We start from the raw sequence: 24,441 nt of genomic DNA, 5'->3' as shown, positions 1-24,441 counted from the left end.
GTCACCTTTCTCGTCCAATTGTTTTTCTTTATTAAACACGTAAACGGAAGAGCGTCTGAGAGGCGTTTTTGCTTTTTGCTTCTTACCTTACTAAATGGTCAAATAGTACGAGGGGCGAGGGGCGGGGCCAAACTCACGGAAGTGATTTCAAAACAAAAGCACTCGTTTGCTAAAATCACACATGTAATCACTACAGTATCCTGCTGAAGGACCGGTGATTATTATAAACAAGGGGAATTTAGCAATCACAACGAAAACGGCCAAGACACATATTGAGCCCAGAAAATGGATGTTATTAAGGGCTGTAAATATAATAAGCCTATGTCTAAAATGGACAACATTGTTAGGAGATTTAAACTATACAGCGGTTCTGCACTTCGGTCACTCAGCCGCCTCTCGAGTTTGTTTTTTCAAATCAGCTGCTCTTCATTATTCCTGCTATATTTGACGAGTGATACACATATTTGTTACCACAAGTTCTTAAAGATCAAATGCAAAGCTTTTTGTATAATTGCCAGTACAATCGAAATCATATAGCTACAACACTATCTAAGATATTGCAGTATTACAATCGGAGATAATATGAGTCTGGCAATGCGCAATATTAATTTTTGTTCAACCCCCAACACCAAGTCCGACGATTTATTTCTCCGCCGCTCCTCCGCAAGATGGCGGCGCGTGACGTCAGATGTGCCAAACATATTTCCACCTGGCTTATCAATCACAGCGGCTTCCGCCGATAGTACAACTAGTTTCGTCTATCATGTCTGATTCTGAGTAGACTATAGACTAAAAGCTTTAGGAATCCAAACTATAACATATAATAAGTACCCTGTATCAAGATTGATGCAAAACAAGTGAAATTTGACCTTTTTAGAGAGGTTTAGAAAAATAAAGTCCAGGCGCTCTGAGTGAGCCTCTGAATTAGCCCCGAGCGAAAAATGCTCGCAGCGGCTTCCGCCGATAGTACAACTTAGTTTCGTCTATCATGTCTGATTCTGAGTCGGAGGCCACCCAATATCTGGAGTATGTTGTCGACATCCAACCATATCTATACGAGCCTCTGATGTCGAAGAGGAAATACAAGGAAACGTCACCTGATATCACCGATGAAAATGCTGATGGCGATGATTCAAGTTCGCCATCTGAGGAAGAGGCCGAGGGTGCTGAGAATTGGTGTAGATGTGGAAACTGCCAGACCATGCATACAAGCCGAGCAAACAAGTGCTGCCACAACTATGGGAAAGTGAAGGAAGAGATGGGAGAAGAAGTCCGCATCACCGACTGTAGGACGTTCGACATTTTCCGTTATGAGTGGAGGAGCGATGAATGAGCTGCAGATAAACTACAATGCTAACAGTGAATTAGCCCCGAGCGAAAAATGCTAACCTATCACTTCTAGCGCCCTTATTACTTATCCTAGCTCCACATCCAACACATTGTTTATGATCGTAAAGACACAGAATCTAACGGTGCCCACCTCTATAAGCAATAAAACTGCAATTCCGTTATCTGCGTTATCTGCTGTGCTCCGTGCGCTTTGAAATCTAATCAAAAGTTGTTTACCTCAATTCTTTGGCGTTTCTGCATCGCCCGGCTCTTTCGTTCTTTCAGTGGTTTCTTGTGCTGAAATATGGAGGGGACGGCTCCGGGTTTCAGCCTCCGACGTGCTATTAATGCTTCTCCACCAACAGACTTCATGATAGCAGGATCAACGTCGTATGCATCACACGCGAAGTGGTCAGAACACAACTTGCTCCATTTTGTCGGTTGCCAGCCAACACGATTCACTAAAAAAATCCATTTTTTGCGGATGATTTGGTCTTTGGGAAATGCATGTAAAACTCTCCCAGATCCCGCACCGTTCGTACAACAAAAAGCTCAAAAATAACCCATGTTAATTCAGTTTTCTTTTCGAAAAACATGTGACCGAGACTGCCGAGTCGGGATATTTGGTCCAGAGACTGTTTGGCCACTATTACGTCACGCGCGCGGAGGCTGCTGGGAATTACATGTCAGAAATTCAGACGGCTTTGGGTCGAGTTTTGGATCAATAAAAAGCTTTTTTTTGGGTGTATTATCTCGATTTAAATCAAATAAAAAATACAGGCAGTCTTAAAAACAACATTTCTATAAAAATGTAGCATATTTGGAAGCTTTGCATTTGATCTTTAAGGAAACTGACACTGTTGGACTCAGTTCTAGTTTGACGTCTACCAGAAATAAAATGAAGTACTTTTACTGTGTACTTTGTGAGTAATCCTCTGTCAGAGTCCCCTCCATAGTAGGCTATTATGCATGTTTTCTGCTGTCTTTGATGAATGATAAAAAATATAATTTTAACATTAGTTCTTAATGAAATTGATACTGTTTGACTTTGTATTAGCCTACTACTTACAATACATTGAAGTACTTTTACTGTGTATTTTTTGAGAAATACTCTGTCAAAGTCCCCCGCTGAGAACAAAATCAAGCCACTTCTGCTAAGTTTGATGAGGGAATTCTTTTTTGTTGCCATTAGTTCTTCGTGAGATTGATCCTGTTGGACTCAGTACTAGTGAAACTACCCCCACAAGTACTATGAAGTACTTGCTGTAGAGGAAACTTCTGTGTAGCTATGCAGTGGGAGTCACCGACTCAGGAAGGAGACACGGGAAGAGCAGTAGCTTTGATGTCAAACACATGATGGTTTATTTGGAGTTACGGCCGGAGGATTCACATCACAAGTCCAAGAGTCAGAGGTTCTGACTTCACGGTAGAGTTGCCACGTCAATTCTGAAGAACTCTACCCCAGACCCATGTATTTAGCTAGCTCAGAGAGCATCATCAACATGCTGCATAACAAGATAGAATGATAACACCTCTATCAGCTGACGCCAACAGGCAGGAACAGGGAGACAAAACACTGAGAGCACAGCAGCCAAGGTTACAGGTGCCTGTGCTCAGTCAGGACAGTTTGAACTGATACACTGGGTCAAAGTTATGGGCCTTGGAAAATATTTCCACAACACTTGCTGTGTACTTTTCCAACAATCCTCTGTTAATATCCCCTCCCGAGTACAAGAATGCATGTTTCTCTGCTATTTTTAATAAGCGTTAAAAAACCTTTCTTCATGAGACTGATATTGTTGGACAGAGTATTTTAAGAGGATGGTAGACATGATATCAGCAATATTTCCAGTCAGTACTCCGGCAGCAGCATTTTACACCTTGGAAAGTCTTTGGAGTCTGGCCTGGATAGCTCGTCTATCCTTCAGCACACTGACACACTCATGGTTGGCCTCTTATGAAGCTGCTGTCTTTTACTATATAATTATTCCTCTGCCGCTAATTCGTTCCTCGCAGATTCTTCAGTCTCATCAGCCTCATCCTTCCATCAGTCCCAGTCAACGCCTCCAGCACACTTCCAGTGTCTGACTCCATATGATATTGTCCTGATGCAGTAAGGGTGATGCGATGCCCCATGATCACAACATGACCCTCTAGAGTCTGAGTGCCAAGGACCTCATATTATGTTTGTCATTAATGTTAAATCACCCATTATAACAATTTGCTTTCCTTTTTCTCTTCTCTTAACTGAATAGCCCTGTCTTTAAGTATAATACAATGTAAAGTCCTTTTCCTGCACCATTTTAAGGCTTCAAAACAGGCATTTTTTACTGTATGTGTTTGGAGAAATGACACAATCAATGGCCCAGAATTGTACTTTATAAACTATGAATCTTGTGGTGCTTGAAGAAATACACACTGGCTAAGCCGGCCAGGTTATATATGCCTTTTTTGGAGCCCTTTTTTGCAATATTTATTAAAATGTCACTAGTTATTTAAACAAATCACTATCTGAGGATAATACAAGCAACAATAAAACACCCATACTAGAGCCATGGAAGCTCATGAATAATGTATCCTTTCACAAATCTTTTCAACTGCTGTAAGTACTCTCTGTGCAGATTTTTTTTTAAAAAGTGTTCAGAAAGACTGCATCAATTATATGCTATATATATATTATATCAATATTTGTATTAACTAACCAAAGCCAATTTAAATAGCGGGCAAAAATGGGTTAATTGCCATGCATGTGGTGTTTGATATAGTTTACATTCAACTATTTTAGGCAGAAAAACGTATATTGACTAAAACTTTTTTAATAATTTACTATAATTTCGAAAGGTTTTTGTGAGAAATCATTTCAAAAGTAAACTTCATTTCATATTTAAATTTGAAATGTTTGCACACAACATTATTAATTTATACATTTTTATGATTTAAAAAAAATTATGAATCAATTTATTGTATTGTATTTCCTTGAGGCTGGGGGAGATATCCAGCATGTAGTTCAACATGCAAATGTTCTAATGCAAGTAAGTATAAATATAACATGGAAAAGGAAATAAAATACGTTTCATAGGAGGATGTGGATTTATTTTTCTCTCACCTTGTAATTACACAATCAAACCATCTATAATTTAGCTCTGGCCTTCACTCACAAAACATTTTTTGTTGAATTTGACACATTTTTCGAAGCTCTATTGACTGACATGCAATGACTGGGACTGATTGAAGAATCTGAGAGGAATGAACTAGGAGCAGAGAAATAATCATATTTTAAAAGACAGCAGCTTCGAGGCCAACACGAGTGACCGAGTGTGTCAGTGTGCTGAAGGATAGACCAGCTATCCAGGCCAGACTCTAAAGACTTTCCAAGGGGTAAAAATGCTGCTGCCGGAGTACTGACTGGAAATATTGCTGATATCATGTCTACCATCCTCTTAAAATACTCTGTCCAACAATATCAGTCTCATGAAGAAAGGTTTTTTAACGCTTATTAAAAATAGCAGAGAAACATGCATTCTTGTACTCGGGAGGGGATATTAACAGAGGATTGTTGGAAAAGTACACAGCAAGTGTTGTGGAAATATTTTCCAAGGCCCATAACTTTGACCCAGTGTATCAGTTCAAACTGACTCAGTCCAACAATATCAGTCTCATGAGGGAACATTGACTCACAAAGTACACAGTAAAAGTACTTCATTTTATTTCTGGTAGAAGTCAAACTAGAACCGAGTCCAACAGTGTCAGTTTCCTTAAGAACTTGTGGTAACAAATATTTGTATCACTCATTGAATATAGCAGGAATGAAGAGCAGCTGATTTGAAAAAACAAACTCGAGAGGCGGCGGAGTGACCGAAGTGCAGAACCGCCGTATAGTTTAAATCTCCTAACAATGTTGTCCATTTTAGACATAGGCTTATTATATTTACAGCCCTTAATAACATCCATTTTCTGGGCTCAATATGTGTCTTGGCCGTTTTCATTGTGATTGCTAAATTCCCCTTGTTTTATAATAATCACCGGTCCTTCAGCAGGATACTGTAGTGATTCACTATGTATGTGATTTTAGCAAACGAGTGCTTTTGTTTTGAAATCACTTCCGTGAGTTTGGCCCCGCCCCTCGCTCCAAAGACCATTTCACCATTTAGTAAGGTGAAAAGCAAAAAGCAAAAAGGCCTCTCAGACGCTCTTCCGTTTACGTGTTTAATAAAGAAAAACAATTGGACGGTAGATACACGGATTCCTCCGGTCCACATTAATACAAAAAATTATCCCAGTATGATTGTATGAACTATGAAAATATCTTAAAATCAATACAAATGTATTTATTATAAACGTTAGTCTTTAAACACCTTGGCAACTTACCACATACGTTTTAAAAAGCTTAATAAGCACCGTAACTTTCATGATATAATTTCTCCGTCATAATCGATTGTTTCCGTGAACGGCCGACTGTTGAGTGACGGCAAATGCTGCGGCTGCAAGGCATTGTGGGGCAGCATTTTCTCCTCTCCTTTCGGTTAGGGAGGTCCAGTGGTTCCTAAACTGAAGGAGGTTATAAACAGGGCTGCACATAACTGGTGCGCAGGTGCGCATGCGCACCTCCGCCAAAAAAAGAGCACCGGGTCATTTGAAACAAAGCGCATTTGCGTACCAACATTGAGAGAGGGACAGAGAGAAGGGAAAAGAGAAAAGAGAAAATAGAGGAGAGATGAGAGAGAGAGATAGAGGAGAGAGAGAGAGAGAGATAGATAGGTCGAGAGAGAGCCTGAAGCGCTATGAGATGATAGCGACGAGAGATCGAGAGTAGAGCGAGTAGAGAAAGAGAGAGATGAGAGAGGATGAGAGAGAGAGAGAGAAAGATATTTGCGAGTTGCATACATGTATGAACCATGATATGAACTCAGGGTCGGCCCGTAGCGCTGGCTAGATGTTCGCCTAGGGCGCCAGATCTGGGTAGGCGCTGCGCTGGCAGTTCTGGGAGGGAAAAAAACATTTTGACCGTTGGGGCTCATCCTAATTTTCGGCCTTGATGTAACAATATTCATAATTAAGTAAATGTAACACCCTTTTCACCCCGGTTACACGTTTCATTTGCCCTGTACGATGGGCGCTGTAAGTGATGAAAATGGGGGATGTTGGCTTATCTGGCGCCCGCAGCTCACAGCCAAAATGCGAAGGAGAGAGGGAGGGTGCACCGGTACCAGCGCTGTTGTTATTAGAATCTGGTGCCGTGCCAGCTGCTCTAACGGATATAAGAAGAAGATGTTTTTACAATAATGTGGAGGGAGAGTCCTCTCCAGTCAGACTGATAACTACAGCTCAGTGAGGTAAAGTCTAAGTTCAAACGGTTTGGTCGCAATTTATGTAAACACATATTTCCAAGGCACTCCTTTATAATTATTGGGATAAACAGGTTTTAAATCATTCCAATGCATACTATAGGACAGTAACCAAAAATATCCTTTAAAACTGCAGAGATTAAAAAAAATGCATAAATAAATGTTAAGGTAAAATAAGATATGAATGAACAACACAAATAAAATAAGTTACATTCATTTGTTATTGGCTATGGTAGGTTATTGGTTATGTTCACATACTTATTTGATTACAACCACTTGTCTAAGATGACAACAGAGACTTTCGACCCAAACCCAGCTGTTGACTTGTGGATGCAAGCAGCTAATCACAGACTCAACCAGAGAGAAAGAAGTAGGCCTACATCATCAGCTACCATGTTTGACAGAGAGGAAGACAGTGAGGAGAACAGTCAGGAGGGTAGTGATGACAGCTTGTAGGATTACTGGTCGTGCTCATGTTGTCTTGTGTTCACCTCTGCATGTGTGTTCAGTGCCGTGTGTCTGGCAAATAAAGTCAAGACCCCCTCAAAAGTTACGGTTTATTTCATTTTAAGGATGAGCACCAAGCAACATCTCCAGGTGCTCCTTTGAGAACCAGGGCAAAAAAGTTATGTGCACCCCTGGTTATAAAGGAAGTTTGAAACCTCCTTTCCTATCATTCTAGAGAATTTGAACGGCACTTATCATGGCTGCCACTGAGGGACTTCCGGGTCATTTCACTCCGTTAGGAAGGTTCCTAAACTAATGGACTATTCGACTGCAGCCTTGGTCTTTATTCTGTCTTTCATTTTTTTACGATTTCAAATCTATTTATTGTTCTAATTGTTGGTCACTTGACCAAAATACTTTCAAACTTTAAAGGTCCCCTATTATACTGTTTTTCATCAATAATATATATATATGTATATATATATATGTATGTATATATATATATGTATATGTATATGTATATATATGTATATGTATATATTATATTATAGGTCTCAGATATATACAAAACATGTCTCTGAAGTGTTTGTTTCCAAACACCAAACAGATCATGCATTGTAGCATCCCATAATCCCCTCTGTTTCAGCCCTGTTTCAAAAGTGCTGATTCTGTCTGTTACTTTAGATGAAAATAAGGAGCCCCTCCCCACGCCCCTCTGAGAGATATTTGGTAAAAAAGAACTCAATGGTGCTCTAGGAGGAGATGCAGGTGATAAGGGGGGGGGGGGGGGGGGGGGGGGCTAATGGTTACACAAGCCAAAAAATCGTTATGACATCATAAAGTGGCCAAAATCCGATCAGCTCATTTTCAGACAGGTTTTTATATAAATGGATCAGGACAAAAAGAGAGAGAATCTTTTTTCCTGAAACTTTCAGAATCTCTTTACACAGAGGGGACACATGTTGATACATACATGAACAAGTGGATTTTGCATAATAGGTGACCTTTAAAGAAAAAGATCATTTTTACTCTCCACCGAGTGGATTTTGAAGGTTTGCCATTCACATTTAGTGTACAGGTCATTATTCAAAGGGATCATAATTAGAATTAAAGTATGAAAGGTCTTTGCAGTATCAGAAGTGAGCAGAGGAAAGGTGATCTTACAAGAACCGACAGCCCACAGTGAGAAATACTACTACATTTGATATATGTTATACTGATAATACAGATTGATTACACACAACCACCTCCCACCACTTCTCACAGTCTCCACTAGATGTCAGAACATTGACAGATTAAACACTTGCTTATGTACCTTTACCCACATTTGCCAAAGTACCACAATGCCAAAACTCAGCTGTTACAAATGTAAATATAACATGAATTCAAGCTGAAACAAGTGGTAATAAGTAGCAATCAAATGTGGTTGAATTCAATGCAGCTAAGTCACTTGCAGTCAGTGATACATCTGTAACCTGCCAGTAGAAATACAATGTTGCGCATGCTTTATGTTTGTAACATTAGTAGTGCATATTAATGGTAATATTCATCACCATCTGTCTGTCAGCATGTATTTGGATTTATATATTCATGATGCAACTTTTGGGAAGATCTTATGAACTGTGAAACCAAAATTGCATCCATTTCTCTTTCACCTTCAGTTTGCTGGTTCTCTCAAAACTGTCAAAGAGTTACATTAAAAAAAGACACATACTCTCATTTCTGTATGATTGATATAAAGCTACAGACAGCATCCAGTTAGCTCTGCTTAGCATAAAGTGTAGAACCGGGGGGGGACAGCCAGATCCGGTCGAAAGTCAACAAAATTCACCTCCCAGCTTCTTTAAAACAAATGTATTAACTGTGAGAGAATATTTTAATCCGATCTGTGTATTTAGAGGTTCTCAGTCTTTCTGTAAAACTGTTAATCACAAAGTAATGCTTATTGTTAAACCGCATATATTCCTGCCTGTAATGTGATCCTGTGTGTAACTTCTCAGGGAGACACAGGTCAAGAGGTCATCTGTCTTCCTGTGGGGGAGAAGCTTGGCTCATGTGGGTTTGCAATACAACAAGTCTTTGTCTCTCTATCTGGCTTGCATTAAAGGAAAGCCCGCGTGTTTTAAGGCCCTCCTCTTCTCATGTATAGATGTGTTCCTGTCGCCTTTGTCTTCAGAGTTTGCCTGGTGTCCCACAAAGAAGTTGTGCATATACCTTGTGAATTCTCCGGCCGTAATATACTTTCAATAAATGTCAATGTTTGACTAAGGCGAATCCAGCTTCCATTCCTTTCACGAGCATTGGCTCAGCATTGATAACAGAAGTTTTCCTCACATTAACATGTTGTATCTCGCTTGTTTAATTGCTTTAAAGTGGTAGCTCTGCATTTGTAAAAACAGTTATGTTTCCAGTTACATTTATTTTAACCCATTCATGGTTTTAGTTCTAGTTTTTTCTAAGTATTGTCTGTCAAAATCTGAATTTATAAAGTAAATAAATCTGTAAAATAGTGGAGTAAAAAGTACAAAGGATACTAAGTTAGTAGTTTATAAAGAAATACTTGGGTAAAGTACAAGTATCTCAAATGTATACTAAAGTACAGTCTTGAGTAAATGTACTTGAGTCAGTTTTGTCGAGTATACCCTGTTTACAGAATTGGGAATCTTTGATACTTTTAGCTGAAAGACTTGCTTTGATTGGAATCAAACAAGGAAAAAAACAACTATCCTTTCCAACCTGTTTTTACAGCAGGGGAGAAGTGTGACCTGTGGCAACGAATGGATGGGTCTTGTACCAGGACCTGGCCGGCAAAAGAGAAAACTGGTGGTGCAACAATCAAACACAGAGTCAATGTTCTAGTAAAAAAGGGCTTCCATTAACCCAAACTAAGAATCAATTAAGAAAAAAGTTTACCATAGCCAGGTCCCTAACCAACTTGGATCAGAAACAACCGTCTTCATGAGTAGGTTGACACTGTTTAGATTATTTGTATCCATGCAGCCCTAGTGTATTGCTTACATACTGTGTGGATAAAATATAAAACATGTATTGTTTAATTTGTTTTAAAATAGGCATTTATAGCATACAGACATGAGAACATTAAGAGGATTCCTGTATATAATGAGCGAATAAAATAAAAAGTGTAAGAGTGCTTTAACAAATGGACAATTTCTCTAGTTAGTGGTGAGCCAAATGTCCAGGTGATCAGAATGACCCTGCTGAGTGACGAGGTTCCTCTACCCATGATCATAGACCTGAGGTACACAACACATCTTTTCAGTCTTCTCTTTGCTTTCTACCTAAACTCTGGCTAGTTGTGGATGTAGCAGAAATCCTTTATTATTTCCAAAACAGGGACATTTACAAGTGGTTCTAAACCATACACACTCTCTTGTGGCTGGACGCTAGTGCCGCCCTACACGCACACGCACACACACACACACACACGCACACACACACACACACACACACACACGCTATCATGGCTGGACGCTGGCTAGTGCCGCCCTACACGCACACACACACACACACACACACACACACATACACGCTATCATGGCTGGATGCTGGCTAGTGCCGCCCTACACACACACACACACTCTCTTGTGGCTGTATGCTGGCTAGTGCCGCCCTAAGCACACACACACACACACACACACACACACACACACACACACACACACACACACACACACACACACACCCACACACAAACTGTTGTGGCTGGACGCTGGCTAGTGCCGCCCTACACACACATAATATATTTATTGTGCCTTTTTATTTGCTCGTATTATGATGGGATTTGGTGTAATTTAGTAAATGGTTGTGTGTTGTGTGTGAAAAATGTATATCCCTAAAAAGTGTGTTGGTGTATGATCACATTTGTATTTGAAAATGTCTGAAGTTCATAAAAACATTCTTAGTGTTCAAGTCAATCACTGAAAAGGGTGACGATATCATAAGGTTCAAGGTTCTTTATTGTCAAACTAACATAGCAACAGAGTAATTATGTCGTTGAAACTCTTAGGTCCAGCATCCAACAGTGAATATAAATATAAAATCTAAGTGTTAATGATTGTCAGTAGAGATGGGATGGAAGAAGGTGCTATATATATATAATTCCAAAGCTGGTAAAGACCTTTAAAATGTAGCAATAATAGTCATATAAGAAAAGTACTGATCTAATAACAGAGATTTGTTCTTAAATCAACTTTTTCATGTAATTTTATTTCATTTTAAATAAAATGAAACATTCACAGTTAATGTAATTAGATTATACATTATTAATGCCATATATTTTTGCATACATTCACAGTAAATATTTATTCAGTATGATAGCTGTCTAACAGAAGTTAAATCCATTTCTCACTTATTCTGACAATCTACTTAACCCAAAATAAAAGAACCCAATAAAAAGAGTTGTTAAATAATAGAGAAGTCACGTTGTAATATGAAGTCACGTTGTAATAACAATAACTAATCTAACTAACTAACTAATCTCTCTCGTTCAGATTAATATTGTCGGGTGTTCTTTTTCTGCTTTGCCAAAGACCACTGTGTCAAGTGTCTCATTTGGGATGCCGTATGTAGCAGACCATCTCGCACATGCGCAGTACAGATCGGGCAGGGGGGGGCAGATCGGTAGTGACAGAGGTAATCGTCGTAACCAGCAGTCTTCATCCGCCTCTATCCAGTCTTTGACACTTGGAAAACGAGCACATGTGATGCTGGTAAGGATAAACTAATGTTAATATATATATATATATATATATATATATATATATATATATATATATATTAATATAATTTCACATACCGAAACGTTAACGCTTGTCTGAGTATATCTTCCGTTGACTCTGGCTGTGGGTCTTACCGGCTGTTGATAGCCCTTATAAGCTAACGCTAGCATGCTTTATTCAGACATTAGCCTTTAGCCCGCTTGGATTTATGGGTGGCTAACGTTACTACAGTCCGGTAGCTCATTTAAGAAAATGTAATGTTATTTATGGGAAACGTTAGCGTTAGCCGTGTGTCTGGCCGTGACTCTGACTGAGTAGGCCGTAAAAGCTTGCGCTAATGTTTAGCATGCGCTAACGTTTAGCTTGTGCTAATGTTTAGCATGCGCTAACGTTTAGCATGCTTTATTCAGACCACGCATTATCCAGTGATTGAACACTCAGCAGAGCATATATTTCTCAACACAACATTAACTGTAACGTTAAATGTTCTTAACTGAGCTAGTGGACTGTAAAAACACTACCCACCCATGACTCCAATTCGACTACAGGCTAAAGTCAATGTCTGAATAAAGCATGCTAGCGTTAGCGGTCTACCAGCATGAGTCATGGCCAGATTCAAAGGTAAATATACTCAGACAAACATTAAGTATATTAACTTTACCTTTTCTTAACTGAGGCTTGGTGGCCTGTAAACAGTATGAACAGGCGGGCTGCGTGTTTTCTATTGTAAATAAATTGATAAGACTATGAATTTGTATTTATTACCAGAGTAGAAATTCTGGTGTTAAACGTCAATTTAAGGACAGAGTAAGTGTGTTTCTTTCATATTGACGAGCGACTTATATTTAAATGTTCAAGTTAAATTGATAAAGATATTGTAAATGTAACTTTAGTTTACAACATCGTGTTATATATTTTTACATCACCAAAATGTTGACCACTGTCCTAAAATAAAGTATAGGCTTTGAGTAACGAATTTTAGTGGGCTGTCTTTCATTTTGACACACAGAACAATGTTATAATAAACATACATACTGTATGTTAAATGGATATATCCGCCTTCTTTCATTTATCTTTCCATTCCCACAACAATATACATAAAGAAATGGCATATTTTGGACATAGTTCGAATGGTGATTAATCGTGATTAATTAATTTTTAAGCTGTGATGTAATCGTTTGACAGCCCTAATATATATATATATAGAGTACAGTATGACCGATTTTCACTGTAGAAGTTATGCATGTCTAATCATTTTCAGAGATTACATGTCTCACAGGCGCAAGTTGTCAGTGTTGCTTTAAAAAAGTGTGCAGTGGATAATATCTTTTTTCTAAGAGTTTGATGTTTGGAAGCGGCCCACATATTACTGCATTTTAACTGTGGTACTTATAGGGCTGGGCGATTTGGCCTAAAAATAAAATCGCGATTTTTTTTTTTTTCGAACTAATGGACAATTTTCTATTTAAACCTCGATTTTTTTCTGTTTTTTTCTAAACAAACCAGACCAAGGCTCTTTTAAGTGAACGACGGGAGCCGGCTCTCGCCCGCGAACGAGCCGTTTTTTTTTTTTTTTTTTTGCGGAGGGATCTAGATCGGCATGAAGGCACATTATGCAATGTGCACATTATCCCGCTTATTACACATGGCCACATTCTCAACAAAGTAACGACATGACTCCCAATATTAATTGAAATGCTTTTATGGATTTAGAAAATGATTTTATTGATTTAAAAAATAGTTTTATGTATTGATTTAAATTGACATGCATCCGCTAAGAAAAGTAGTCCGTTGTTACTGTTTGAACTAACGTAGCAACGGCAGGAACTGCTTCGATAGTGTTTTTGAGGAGCTTTTTGATTACAGATTTGAAAACATCGTTGCTTGCTTTAAAAGTAGCACACTTCATGATGTCAGACCTTGGGAAGTATCTAGATATCCCTGCCCTAATGCCAAAGTAACTGCCAACTGAATATGTGTCGCCGTTTGATGTCTATGTCTGGACCGCTGCGTAAAAAGGAGGGTTTCTGCCCCAATACTTCTCTTCTTACTTCTATAAGAATAAAACACGGAGGACGGAGATCTCTTTTCCTCCCCCTCTACAGACCGCCCAGCAGCTGATCTCAGAGCACGCTCCCCTCTCCTGCAGGGGGGCGTGGTCAGCTGCAGCTCACAGAATCAGCCCCCTGCAAAAACAGCGCTGGAAAAAGCAAATGGAGCGAAATGAGGCATGGCTAAATGCAAGATATTTTTGGTATTTTGAAAAAAATAAAATATTTATATACTTTATATATGTCGATAAAGTAGCCCCCCCTTTTTTTTTATTATAGTTTGTATAGGTGTTGCTATCTGTTTTGTGTAGCGTGGTTCTACAAGCAAGTCAATGCATTCATTGGGTGGTATCAGAGATTTACACGGGTCTGTAAATGCAATGAAAACAATTGGCCACAGCAAATCATTTATATTAAACTTTATTTACTCTTGAATACTTCAGTACAAAGGATGTATTGAATAATTTAAGTGATATATGTGTACACAGAGCTGCAGATCGGGTAGTCACAGGCAATGTGGTTGAGTTTTGTGCGCGTTCTGGAAAGTGAGAGAGTAAACTACTACGGAGTCCCTTAAAGCAAAACAAATCTGCGGAGTCTAGAAATGTTTTTAAATCGCGATTTTTCGGTTCAGCCATTTCACAAACCGTAGGAAAGTCAAAATGCAAATTAATCGTTAAAACCGAAAATTCGCCCAGCCCTAGGTACTTATGAACATGTCTAAGATCAGGTAATGGCTGCCTCAGAGGCCAAAGCTGGTTGTGTGAACAACTTGGTTTTCATTCAAATAAATGTGCTCTGGTGTTAAAATATACAGATTGATCTGAAGAAATTGAGTCAATGTAAAATATTTCGTGTGATTGATTACTCTAATATTTTTTTGTTGGTACAACGTTTTACAGTAGGGCCTGGCTCATTTCGTGGCATCTGCAGGCAGTGGCAAGTCCTTCCGGCATATGCCACAGAGGCCGCTACTCTGTGGTAGCTGTGGCAAGTCCTTCCGGCATATGCCACAACTTGCCGAGGCATCTGCCGCTGCTCAACGGGAGTTGCCAAAAGATGCCAGAGTAAGAGAAGGTTTACGGTAGCTGCCACTCGCCTTCCGTGGCAAATGCTGCTATTTAAACCCGTATTTATCGTGTAAAATGTCGCTGTTTTGACATGACTTTATCGAACTGATCTGTACACAGGACTGATGATCTGTGCACAGGGTTGGGTTGTAACTGAATACATGTAACGGCGTTACGTAATCAGAATACAAAAACCAAGTAGCCTAACTGTATTCAGCTCGCGTTACATTTGAAAAACAACTAATCCAAATACAGTTACTTTGGTAAACCTGAAGTGAATACATTTTGGAATACTTATTGGAATTATTGGTGGAAAAGTTTCCTCACAAAATGTATCCTAATATTCATTACCGGCAGAACTGTGTGCACAGCGCAGCAGCATGTCTGTGAGGCCCCGCCCCCGCACGCAGATGAGAGAGAGATCTCTTTTTAAATATATTAAAAGTTAGAAACGGAGATGGTTCGATAAAACGTGCAAGATAACGTTTATGTAGCATTTCTTTATTGTTGAAATGATGACATTTCATAACTGGATCAAATCAAAGTGAATGGCCTGCTGCTGCTGAAGGCATGGGGCAAAGATAAGTCCTTTGCCTAATTTATAAAGTAAACCTTAGCATCTCACTAGCAGTGGCAACTGCAATCAGTTACAGCTGCCCTAAGTCTGTAGCCAAGTCTAATAACACCAGTGTACACTCTGCTGTGTCAATACAGATATGTATTTGTTAATTATTTGTCTTTACTAGTCATACACCTGGTTTATCGTAGCAAGCAGTGGAAACTCCCCTCAAGAAGCGAAAATTGCCAAGGGCGTTGCAACCCTCACTCGCCAATATTTCATCATAAATATAGCACATTTGTTTATTTTAGCAAACCATGCTCCAAGTAAAATTGAATAGAAATTATAATGTTTTAAAAAATAGAGATCGGATCATCAGTCCTGTGTACAGATCAGTTCGATAAAGTCATGCCAAAACAGCGACATTTTACACGATAAATACGGGTAGCAGCATTTCCCACGGAAGGCGAGTGGCAGCTACCGTAAACCTTCTCTTACTCTGGCATCTTGTGGCAACTCCCGTTGAGCAGCGGCAGATGCCTCGGCAAGTTGTGGCATATGCCGGAAGGACTTGCCACTGCCAGCAGATGCCACGAAATGCGCTGGCTGTCTCTCCAAGTCCTCGTTCTCTGACGATGATAAAAATGTCTACTTGAACTGGGAGTGAGGCTTTGACATCAAAATTGACTGGAGTGGATAAAGAGAGGCTCTTCTATCTTTTCTTTACCTGTCTGTCAAATGGAGCTGTCTTACAAGGACTTTTAGTTATATATTAACATTTATATTTGTGTTCCTGATCATTCAACATCTGCACCTAATACACAAAGGGAAATATGATATAAACATATCATATATTGCATAAATGATCAAGTACTACATCCTCAAATATTAGTGTCATATTGAGTATCCTGTATTTTTTATAAAGGCAATTCAAACAACCTGTAAGATGTCTCTTTTGAAACACTTGTCCTCCATGCACAAAAACAGGCTAAGCGAGAAACTGATTACATGTAATGGGACAACGTAATAACGATCCAAAAAACCTGTTTGTCTGACTTCCTTGTTTCTAATTCAACGCCAGACAAACAGGACTTTCTATTTGTGTCCGGTGTGAAATGACTGTTAATGTTAACTTATTTTGAGTTACCTGCATGATCTGCGAAACTTATTCAATTTAACATCTTGTCTGCAACAACAAATACTTAATTCACATACCTTGAATCAAGTAATGGTTCTGTTTCCCCTCTTTTCAATTCTGTATGCTTCGATTAAGTTCATATTTTCTAGGTCAACCGAATTTGACAAAAAGACAGGAGGTGAACTGGTGCATCTTTAAAATCTCAAGTTATTTTTAATCTCTTAACTTCTTCATGTCATTCAAAAATGTCAGATCAGAGAGGAACTCCCCCCCACAGAGTCTGGGAGCAGTGACAGACTGTCGGTGCTTTCATAAAGTTAAAGTCCATATAGTTATCTAGTGTTTCTTGTAGTGGTTTCTGCTCAGTCCCATCATTTTGAAGGTGGCGCTGGCGATCTTCTCATAGAGAAGGAACATGAGGGCAGCCGTCAGCACCGTCTGCAGCAGCTTGGCCTCCAGGCCTTTAAACAGACCCAGCATGCCAAACTTCCTATAGAAGGAAACCAGGGATACAATGTGAAAAACTTGAGATGTATATCTTTCTGCATGCACAAACATCAACGAAAGATGCATCATTATGGATGTAATTATAAATACAATGGTTAATTAGACAATGTTTCAGTGATCACGTGACCATGTGTTCGTGTGGTGTTTACCCATATGGACTCTGTGACTTAGTAGTGCAATGTAACAAAGTACATTTACTACAGTTAAAGTACTTCTGTACTATTTTGACAAACCTGTTATTTGAGTTTTTCTGTTATATATATCCTACACATAATTCTACTCCTCTACATTTGAGGCAAAACTGTACTAATAGTTACTAACTTCTTTGTACTTATAAACACACATTGTATGTTGTAATGCAGTAAGTTAATGCTAATATACCCAGTATTTAAAATATACAGTAATGTACATTATGTTAAAAATTAAGCCAAAAGAGTGGCATGATTCAAAAATCTTATCAGTAATGTAAGATTTTGTGTGTGTGTGTGTGTGTGTGTGCCCACCTCACTCTGTTGATCAACAGACACTTGATAGTCCGTATACTTGACAGTAGTTTTGACTCGCCTGTTGACTCGTTGAACTGACCAAACTGTAGTGATTTAGAAGAAGGAAAATCAAGAGTTACAATGTGTAAAACTGAGTGATTGTGATCATAGCATCTTAGAGAGTATTCTGAGGAAGAACAATATATAAGGCTGAAAAGTTTTTTGTGTAGAAAAGAGCAACAGGTATAGACATTTTGAATAAACACAGCTCACCCTGAGAATGGACTGTATGGTCTGCAGTGGGTAGGTCACAATGGTGGCAGCTGCTTTAGCAACAGCTCCGATGAGGAAGACCTCAACAGATGACAGCTTAAGGGGGGGGGAAAGAAACAAGTCAGGTGTGGACAAAACATTTGAGGACTTTTACTTGTAATGGAGTACTTTAATATTATAGTATTTATATACTTGTTCATCTGTCTTTGTCTGCTTAAGCCACACAAAGATCATGTGAACAGAATTACTGCATATCAAGTGTCTACTCATCCGGATGATGGGATGACCTGAAGTAACCTTTACTTTCCCATTCGTTAACAAGACCATCCTTATTTTTTAACCATAATGTTTACCAGTAGTAATAGTGTACTATTAATATAATATTATGATATTCAGCGCAGTGTTTTGATCAATAGAACTCTTGTTTATCATATTTTGGGCTTGGTGGATATGTTTGTGAAGTTCAAAATGTGCTCTCATGTTGTATATACTTCTACCGACATTCAATTGTTAAAGTTTATTTTCTTACCAGGTACATTTAAATACTCACAACTACTAAATAACCAAGTATAACACATCACTGCCAACTGTATGAATATTAAAAGGGTAAAGCTAAATATATATTTTCTCACAATCATCGATATTGGCATGATATTTTACGATACACTTGAAAATGAATATGAAATGACAATGCAATTTATTTGTCATTGATCATTAAAATTGTGAAAATTTCTTGTAGAAATGTTGTGATAATATAATAATAAAAACAAACGTTGCTCCATACACATCTTCTCACTTCATCTACACTTTCCTATCCATTATTCCTTTCTTCTAAAATGCTGCTATGACTCCAGCACTGATCTCCCCTGTCCTTAAAACATTTGAATCTCCCTAATCCCTCTGTTTTCCCTGACTCACCTCCCTGGGAACCCCTCTCCTCAGCTGCCTCTTCAGACCCTCGTAGATCATGAACTGGATGGCGGGGTTCATCACCAGCAGCAGCGAGGGGAAGGTCCCGTTCCACAGCGCTCCCCCTCCCTCATCTCGGATGATCTGTGCAAACGCATCTTCGAAACACAACAGAGCAGATCAACTATGATTGCAACAAAACAAACAAATTGAGAGAGAGAAGTCATAACCCTGATTGCACCCATGTTTGGCAGTAAATGTCACATACTGTAGGGATATAAGCTGAGAAAAACTCTAAGACTTTTAAAAGTGCACAGCTTTTATACTTTAAATCCCAATATACTACACATTCAATTTTTCACAGTAAATTGTGATTTTATTATTTTACCTTTTTATTATTTGTTATTCGTTTTGATAATAGTTCTATATTTGCTCCTTTTTTTTTTACAAATGAATTCCCCCAACTGTGTTCATGTATGCACCAAAGCAAATTCCTTGTATTTGTAGACCTACTTGGCCAACACATCCTCACTCCCAGGTCGGCCTATGTTGACGTTATGTCAAGTCCCCTGTCGGCTTTTTCCAACGCAAGGGGGGGGGGGGCCTTAGCGTCCATTTTCAACGCAAGGGGGGGGCCCTTAGCGTCCATTTTCAGCTTTCCGGGATGTCCATATGCTTCTATGGACGCTCATGGAAGCACGGCGTTCGTTTGTGTCGACTGCCCTTAAAGGCAATGTGAGCGTCCATTCTCATTGGATAACGGAGAATTGTACACCCGGAAGTAAGTATTCCCCTTACTGTCGATTGATTTTACAGTGATATCTGCACTACTTATCGACTAAAAAACACCAGATTATCCTTGTTAATTACACAACATTGATTGGTTTAAATTGTGTGCAATGCTTTTGTATTTTTCCCCTTCGATTCGGAGAAACAAATGTTTTTTCGGAGTAAAGGATGGCAGAAGACACTACACTACCCAGAATCCCCAGCTATCGTTTGGACTACACCATGTGCTCTGTTTGACAAACCCCGTGATAGTCCTCAAGCTCTGTGATTGGAGAGTGTGCTCCGAGGGTTACGCCGAGCCTCGAACAGCACTTGAAATGGGATGGAACCACGCAGACTGTCCAAAACTGGATTTGAACGGGTCCACCGCGTCCCCCCTCCCCCACAATAAGAAGTTGCCAGTATTAAACTGTGTACATCCCTGGAGGTTTAGGGGATAGGAAACACTCACATTTAAAACATATAATTAATAAATGGGTGAAAATTGCTTGTGCCCATAATGGGCAGCATTAATATATATACACACATGCCAGCTAAGGTCAGAAGAGCTTTATTTAACAGCTGGTCTTATGTTTGTGACCCCTGTTGTTAATTGATAACATTACATTACATTACATTAATTGATAAGCCTGAAACATGCACTTGTTAAGGTTCAGAGGCACATTTTGCAAATATGGCAGTATAGCCATCGATCAGCTTAAGATAAGATATACTTTATTGATCTCAAGTTGGAACATTTGCGTTACATCAGCATGTGTAACAGTTAAATATGCAGTGGTGTTTATTTGTAAATCATTTAGTATAATCACACAAATTCTGTGTTTTATATTCAACAATTCTGTGTTCTTTATTTATTGATTGTTCAATACCTGACAAGGTCGGAGATGAAATATCTACATACATCTTATAAGAGTATAATACATTATGTATAATATCAGTTAAAATAAGTGCTTCAACATAGTTAACATTGCTGGAGGTACGCACAAATATTGATAGATGTCTTGTAATGCACTATTGAGGAACCTGCGACCCAAGTTTTTCATTCAATGCATAACTACACCATAGTTGTGTAGGCCTATATGATATGTCAATAAACCTTAGAAAATCTTGAAAGGGATGTGCAAAATAGTCATTATATACAGTCTTTAATGAACTATTAGTAGAGAATAACGAGTAATTAATATACTTTATAGGGATCCTATTAATATCTAATAATAAAAATAATGAAATTCAATAACATGCTTTAACCACTAGGTGTCCCTTTATATCAGCTGTGCACCTTTATGGTGTAAATACAGCCTATCTACCAATTGGATCAAATATAAAAGTCAGCCGAATTAGTGTTGATACTGCAAGGAGACGTATTGTGTGAAAAGAAATGTAAGATTTAATGGCTGATATATTTATGATCAACCTCACGTTTTCAGTTCCTCATGTTTGTCTAGAAGTCTTCTCATCAGGGCTCTATAAATACAGAATTACGGCAGATATGTAATATTTAATGCAGCCGAATCGTGTATTACAATGCCGGTATGTGATGACTTTCAAAGAGAAAAGCAAGCACACTCGGAATAAAGTATTATTTTATTTTATTAAATGTTTTCGGTCTGTTTCCGGTATTTGTTAATGACGATGTGCTGTGAAATGTGAGACTGCAATTGCACAGGGGAAAATAACGTATCTTTAGATGCGGATTTTGTTAAACTAATATGTTTGCTCTGTGGACCAACACTATACATTGACGGGGAAGGGGGTAGCAATAAAGATAACACCATTAAACAGTTACACAACATAACAGAAATAATATCGATAGCAGCGTCCCTAGCAACCACCTTGGTAACAATGAAAACGTTATGGACGCAATGTCCTGAAGTAATCTTCGTAATAACTAGCAAACTAAAGATCATGTGGGCACTGCACACATAATCTGAAATAACAACTCATATTTCTCGCATCAAATGACATCAAAACGCATTTGAATGGCCAAACTAACTTTAAAATAGGCATTTTCCACCGAGAATAAAACGAAGTTCCGCCATGTTTGTTTTTTCTGCAGGGAGAAATGTGAAGATCACGTGACGTCAAACAGAGCACATGGTGTAGTCCAAACGATAGCTGGGGATTCTGGGTAGTGTAGTGTCTTCTGCCATCCTTTACTCCGAAAAAATATTTGTTTCTCCGAATCGAAGGGGAAAAATACAAAAGCATTGCACACAATTTAAACCAATCAATGTTGTGTAATTAACAAGGATACTCTGGTGTTTTTTAGTCGATGAGTAGTGCAGATATCACTGTAAAATCAATCGACAGTAAGGGGAATACTTACTTCCGGGTGTACAATTCTCCGTTATCCAATGAGAATGGACGCTCACATTGCCTTTAAGGGCAGCCGACACAAACGAATGCCGTGCTTCCATGAGCGTCCATAGAAGCATATGGACATCCCGGAAGGCTGAAAATGGACGCTATAGGGCCCCCCTCTTGCGTTGCAAATGGACGCTAAGGCCCCCCCCTTGCGTTGGAAAAAGCCGACACAGGACTTGACATAACGTCAACATAGGCCGACCTGGGAGTGAGGATGTGTTGACTTGGCAACAAACGTGATTTTGATAATAATAATTTACCCAGAATGCCAGAGTAGTTGGTGGGCCGTATGTCTGCGTTGCGAAACTTTGATCCCTGAAGCTTCAGTCTGGTGTTGACAACCCACAGAGGAGTCGTGACCAGTACGTTTACAACACCTAGAGACAAAACAGCAGATTAAACAGAAATCAAGACATGTCATTAAGAAATAAATCAAATCTGAGAATTTAATTTATAAAAGTGTCAATAACGGTCTATAGTGTTTCGTATTATACTGTATTTATTTGTACCAACTGTATTGTGTATTCAATGTGTATACTACTTCTTATATTGTTTATGTCCATGTTCTTCATACCCTGTCCTTACTGTACAGTACATTCTTAAGCTTTTTTATGTTTTGCATATTCATATACTTATACATTACACTGCACTTTTTTTGCAATTCTGGTTGGATGAAAACTGAATTTCATTGTCCCGGTACTTGTAATCTGTATGATGACAAAAATCTTCATTGTCCCTAAACACTGAAAACAGGCTCTTGTGATAGACATGACCCTCTGACCTGCAGCGATGCCTATCATTAGGTCATTGCTTGGTGCCGACGGCCTTCCCTTCAGCCAGCTGGCCTTCAGGCTGTGGAAGCAGTAGAAATAGACAAAGTTGGAGCAGCACAGGCTGCAGATCACCGGGAACCAGCCTCTGTACAGAGCCAGTCTGTGGGGACAGGAGCACGTCTTAGAGGCTATACACATTTATTTAGATTGCACATTCGAAGTGCTTCAAAAAACATTAAAAGCATTAAGATAAAGTGCAAGAGAAACACACACAAAAAAAGACATTTTAAAGCATATTAAAAACATAAAAAAGACAAAAAAAATAAACAAACAGTGCCATGTAAGATATATAGTACTTTCATTTAATAGAAGGCTGTGTCAAAAACTACAAGTGTTCAGCCTCATATACGGTAGGAGACATATGTGTTTTCTTTCAGGTAATATTAGCGGTGCTTGTGATATGTGAATGTTCACATGACATACATTATCTCATAAAGCTAGGACGTAGAATCAAGAAATGTAATAGCGATTCAAATTAAAATAATAACAATGGTTTCACTCACAGTCCTTCCTCTCTGATAATATCTGCCAGAATGGCTGGCGTTGATTTGGCCTTCCTGTTGTCATCCACTGAACACACACCAAAGACAACTTGTATTAAAATATACATTACATTTATAACTGTAATACCTTTAAATAAGACTGCTTCACTACTGTTTGTTACCTTGCAGCCTCAGTCTGGCAGTATCAAGAGGGAAGAAAACTGACATGGCAGTCACACTTCCCTAAAACAGGCAGGCAGTTTTCATGGGAGAAATAAACAGAGCTCATTTTGTTTAATATAGAAGGAATCTTGAGTCAAACTTCATTATAAAATCTCGTTATTTAAAAGCAAGTACAGCACAAAACAATAATATCAAAGCGTTTGTGTTTTTGTAATATTCTAAAAGTTAAAACACTGTAAAATTCCATCAGGTCTAAAACATTGCGACATGTTCAACTTTGAATGGAGTTTGGTGCAGATTATTTTAAAGCGTGTGAGCAAATATAGCTACATAGACTGTTTATATGATAGAGACACATTCACAACAACAGAAATTGATACTGAAAGTAAAGCCAATTTACCACTGCTCCTGATACAGCATGGACCAAATTCTCGTACGAAAACACCGAGTAGCTCATCTTGAACGAGGTTAAAAATGTATATTCAACTTTTCCCTCGGTCAAAGTAGACCCAATGTCCCCTTTTTAAAACGGCACTATATAAATCTTAACAGCTGTAACCCCGTCAGTTATGGTGTGTTGAAGTTGCAGTGCATCGCTTCCTTGTAGACGTTTTTCTACAGAGCATGGGGCATTATGGGTAATGTAGTTCTCGCCATGCCACCTTTGGCGTTCGTTTTAACCACGGAGAATATGTCCATATTTTATACAGCCTATAGTTTTAAACATAACATTGTATTCTTTGTTATTTTACACTTTATTTTTGAAAGATCTACCAAAGCATGAATACTGTCCTAATAGAAGTGCATTGACTTTGCTTTTTTTGTTTTGAATATTCCTTTTCGTCATTTTTGCAAGAATGACACAAAGGACTGTTTTTTTTTTTATAACTAAAACGTTCTTGACATTTGATCTGCATTCAAGGTATCATGCTCTTTAA

At 38.7% G+C, this 24,441-nt stretch overlaps 1 protein-coding gene across 1 annotated transcript; it reads right to left on the bottom strand.

Annotated features, from left to right (window-relative positions):
* Positions 1 to 16,862: 16,862 nt before the first annotated feature.
* slc25a17 (solute carrier family 25 member 17) lies at positions 16,863 to 24,107 on the bottom strand. The gene is made up of 9 exons (XM_034225134.1): positions 23,904 to 24,107; positions 23,503 to 23,563; positions 23,342 to 23,408; positions 22,787 to 22,938; positions 22,266 to 22,382; positions 18,862 to 19,010; positions 17,944 to 18,039; positions 17,689 to 17,774; positions 16,863 to 17,168 (listed from the first exon to the last, which is right to left on the bottom strand). The coding sequence occupies exons 1-9, from the start codon at positions 23,958 to 23,960 to the stop codon at positions 17,015 to 17,017; spliced, it is 939 nt and encodes a 312-aa protein (XP_034081025.1). The 5' UTR covers positions 23,961 to 24,107; the 3' UTR covers positions 16,863 to 17,014.
* Between the last annotated feature and the right edge of the window lie 334 nt (positions 24,108 to 24,441).

This window comes from Gymnodraco acuticeps, unplaced genomic scaffold, assembly GCF_902827175.1.
Source record: "Gymnodraco acuticeps unplaced genomic scaffold, fGymAcu1.1, whole genome shotgun sequence".
NCBI lineage: Eukaryota > Metazoa > Chordata > Actinopteri > Perciformes > Bathydraconidae > Gymnodraco > Gymnodraco acuticeps.
The sequence above is the reverse complement of the archived record's forward strand: the minus strand, read 5'-3'. Positions and strand labels throughout refer to the sequence as shown.

Excerpts from the sequence above, each read along its gene's own strand:
- slc25a17 (XM_034225134.1), bottom strand. The coding sequence starts at position 23,960 with ATGAGCTACTCGGTGTTTTCGTACGAGAATTTGGTCCATGCTGTATCA. Across the intron at positions 22,383-22,786 it reads AATGATAGGCATCGCTGCAG|GTGTTGTAAACGTACTGGTC; the intron begins GTCAGAGGGTCA and ends TTTTGTCTCTAG. Across the intron at positions 18,040-18,861 it reads GGAGAGGGGTTCCCAGGGAG|CTGTCATCTGTTGAGGTCTT; the intron begins GTGAGTCAGGGA and ends CCCCCCCTTAAG.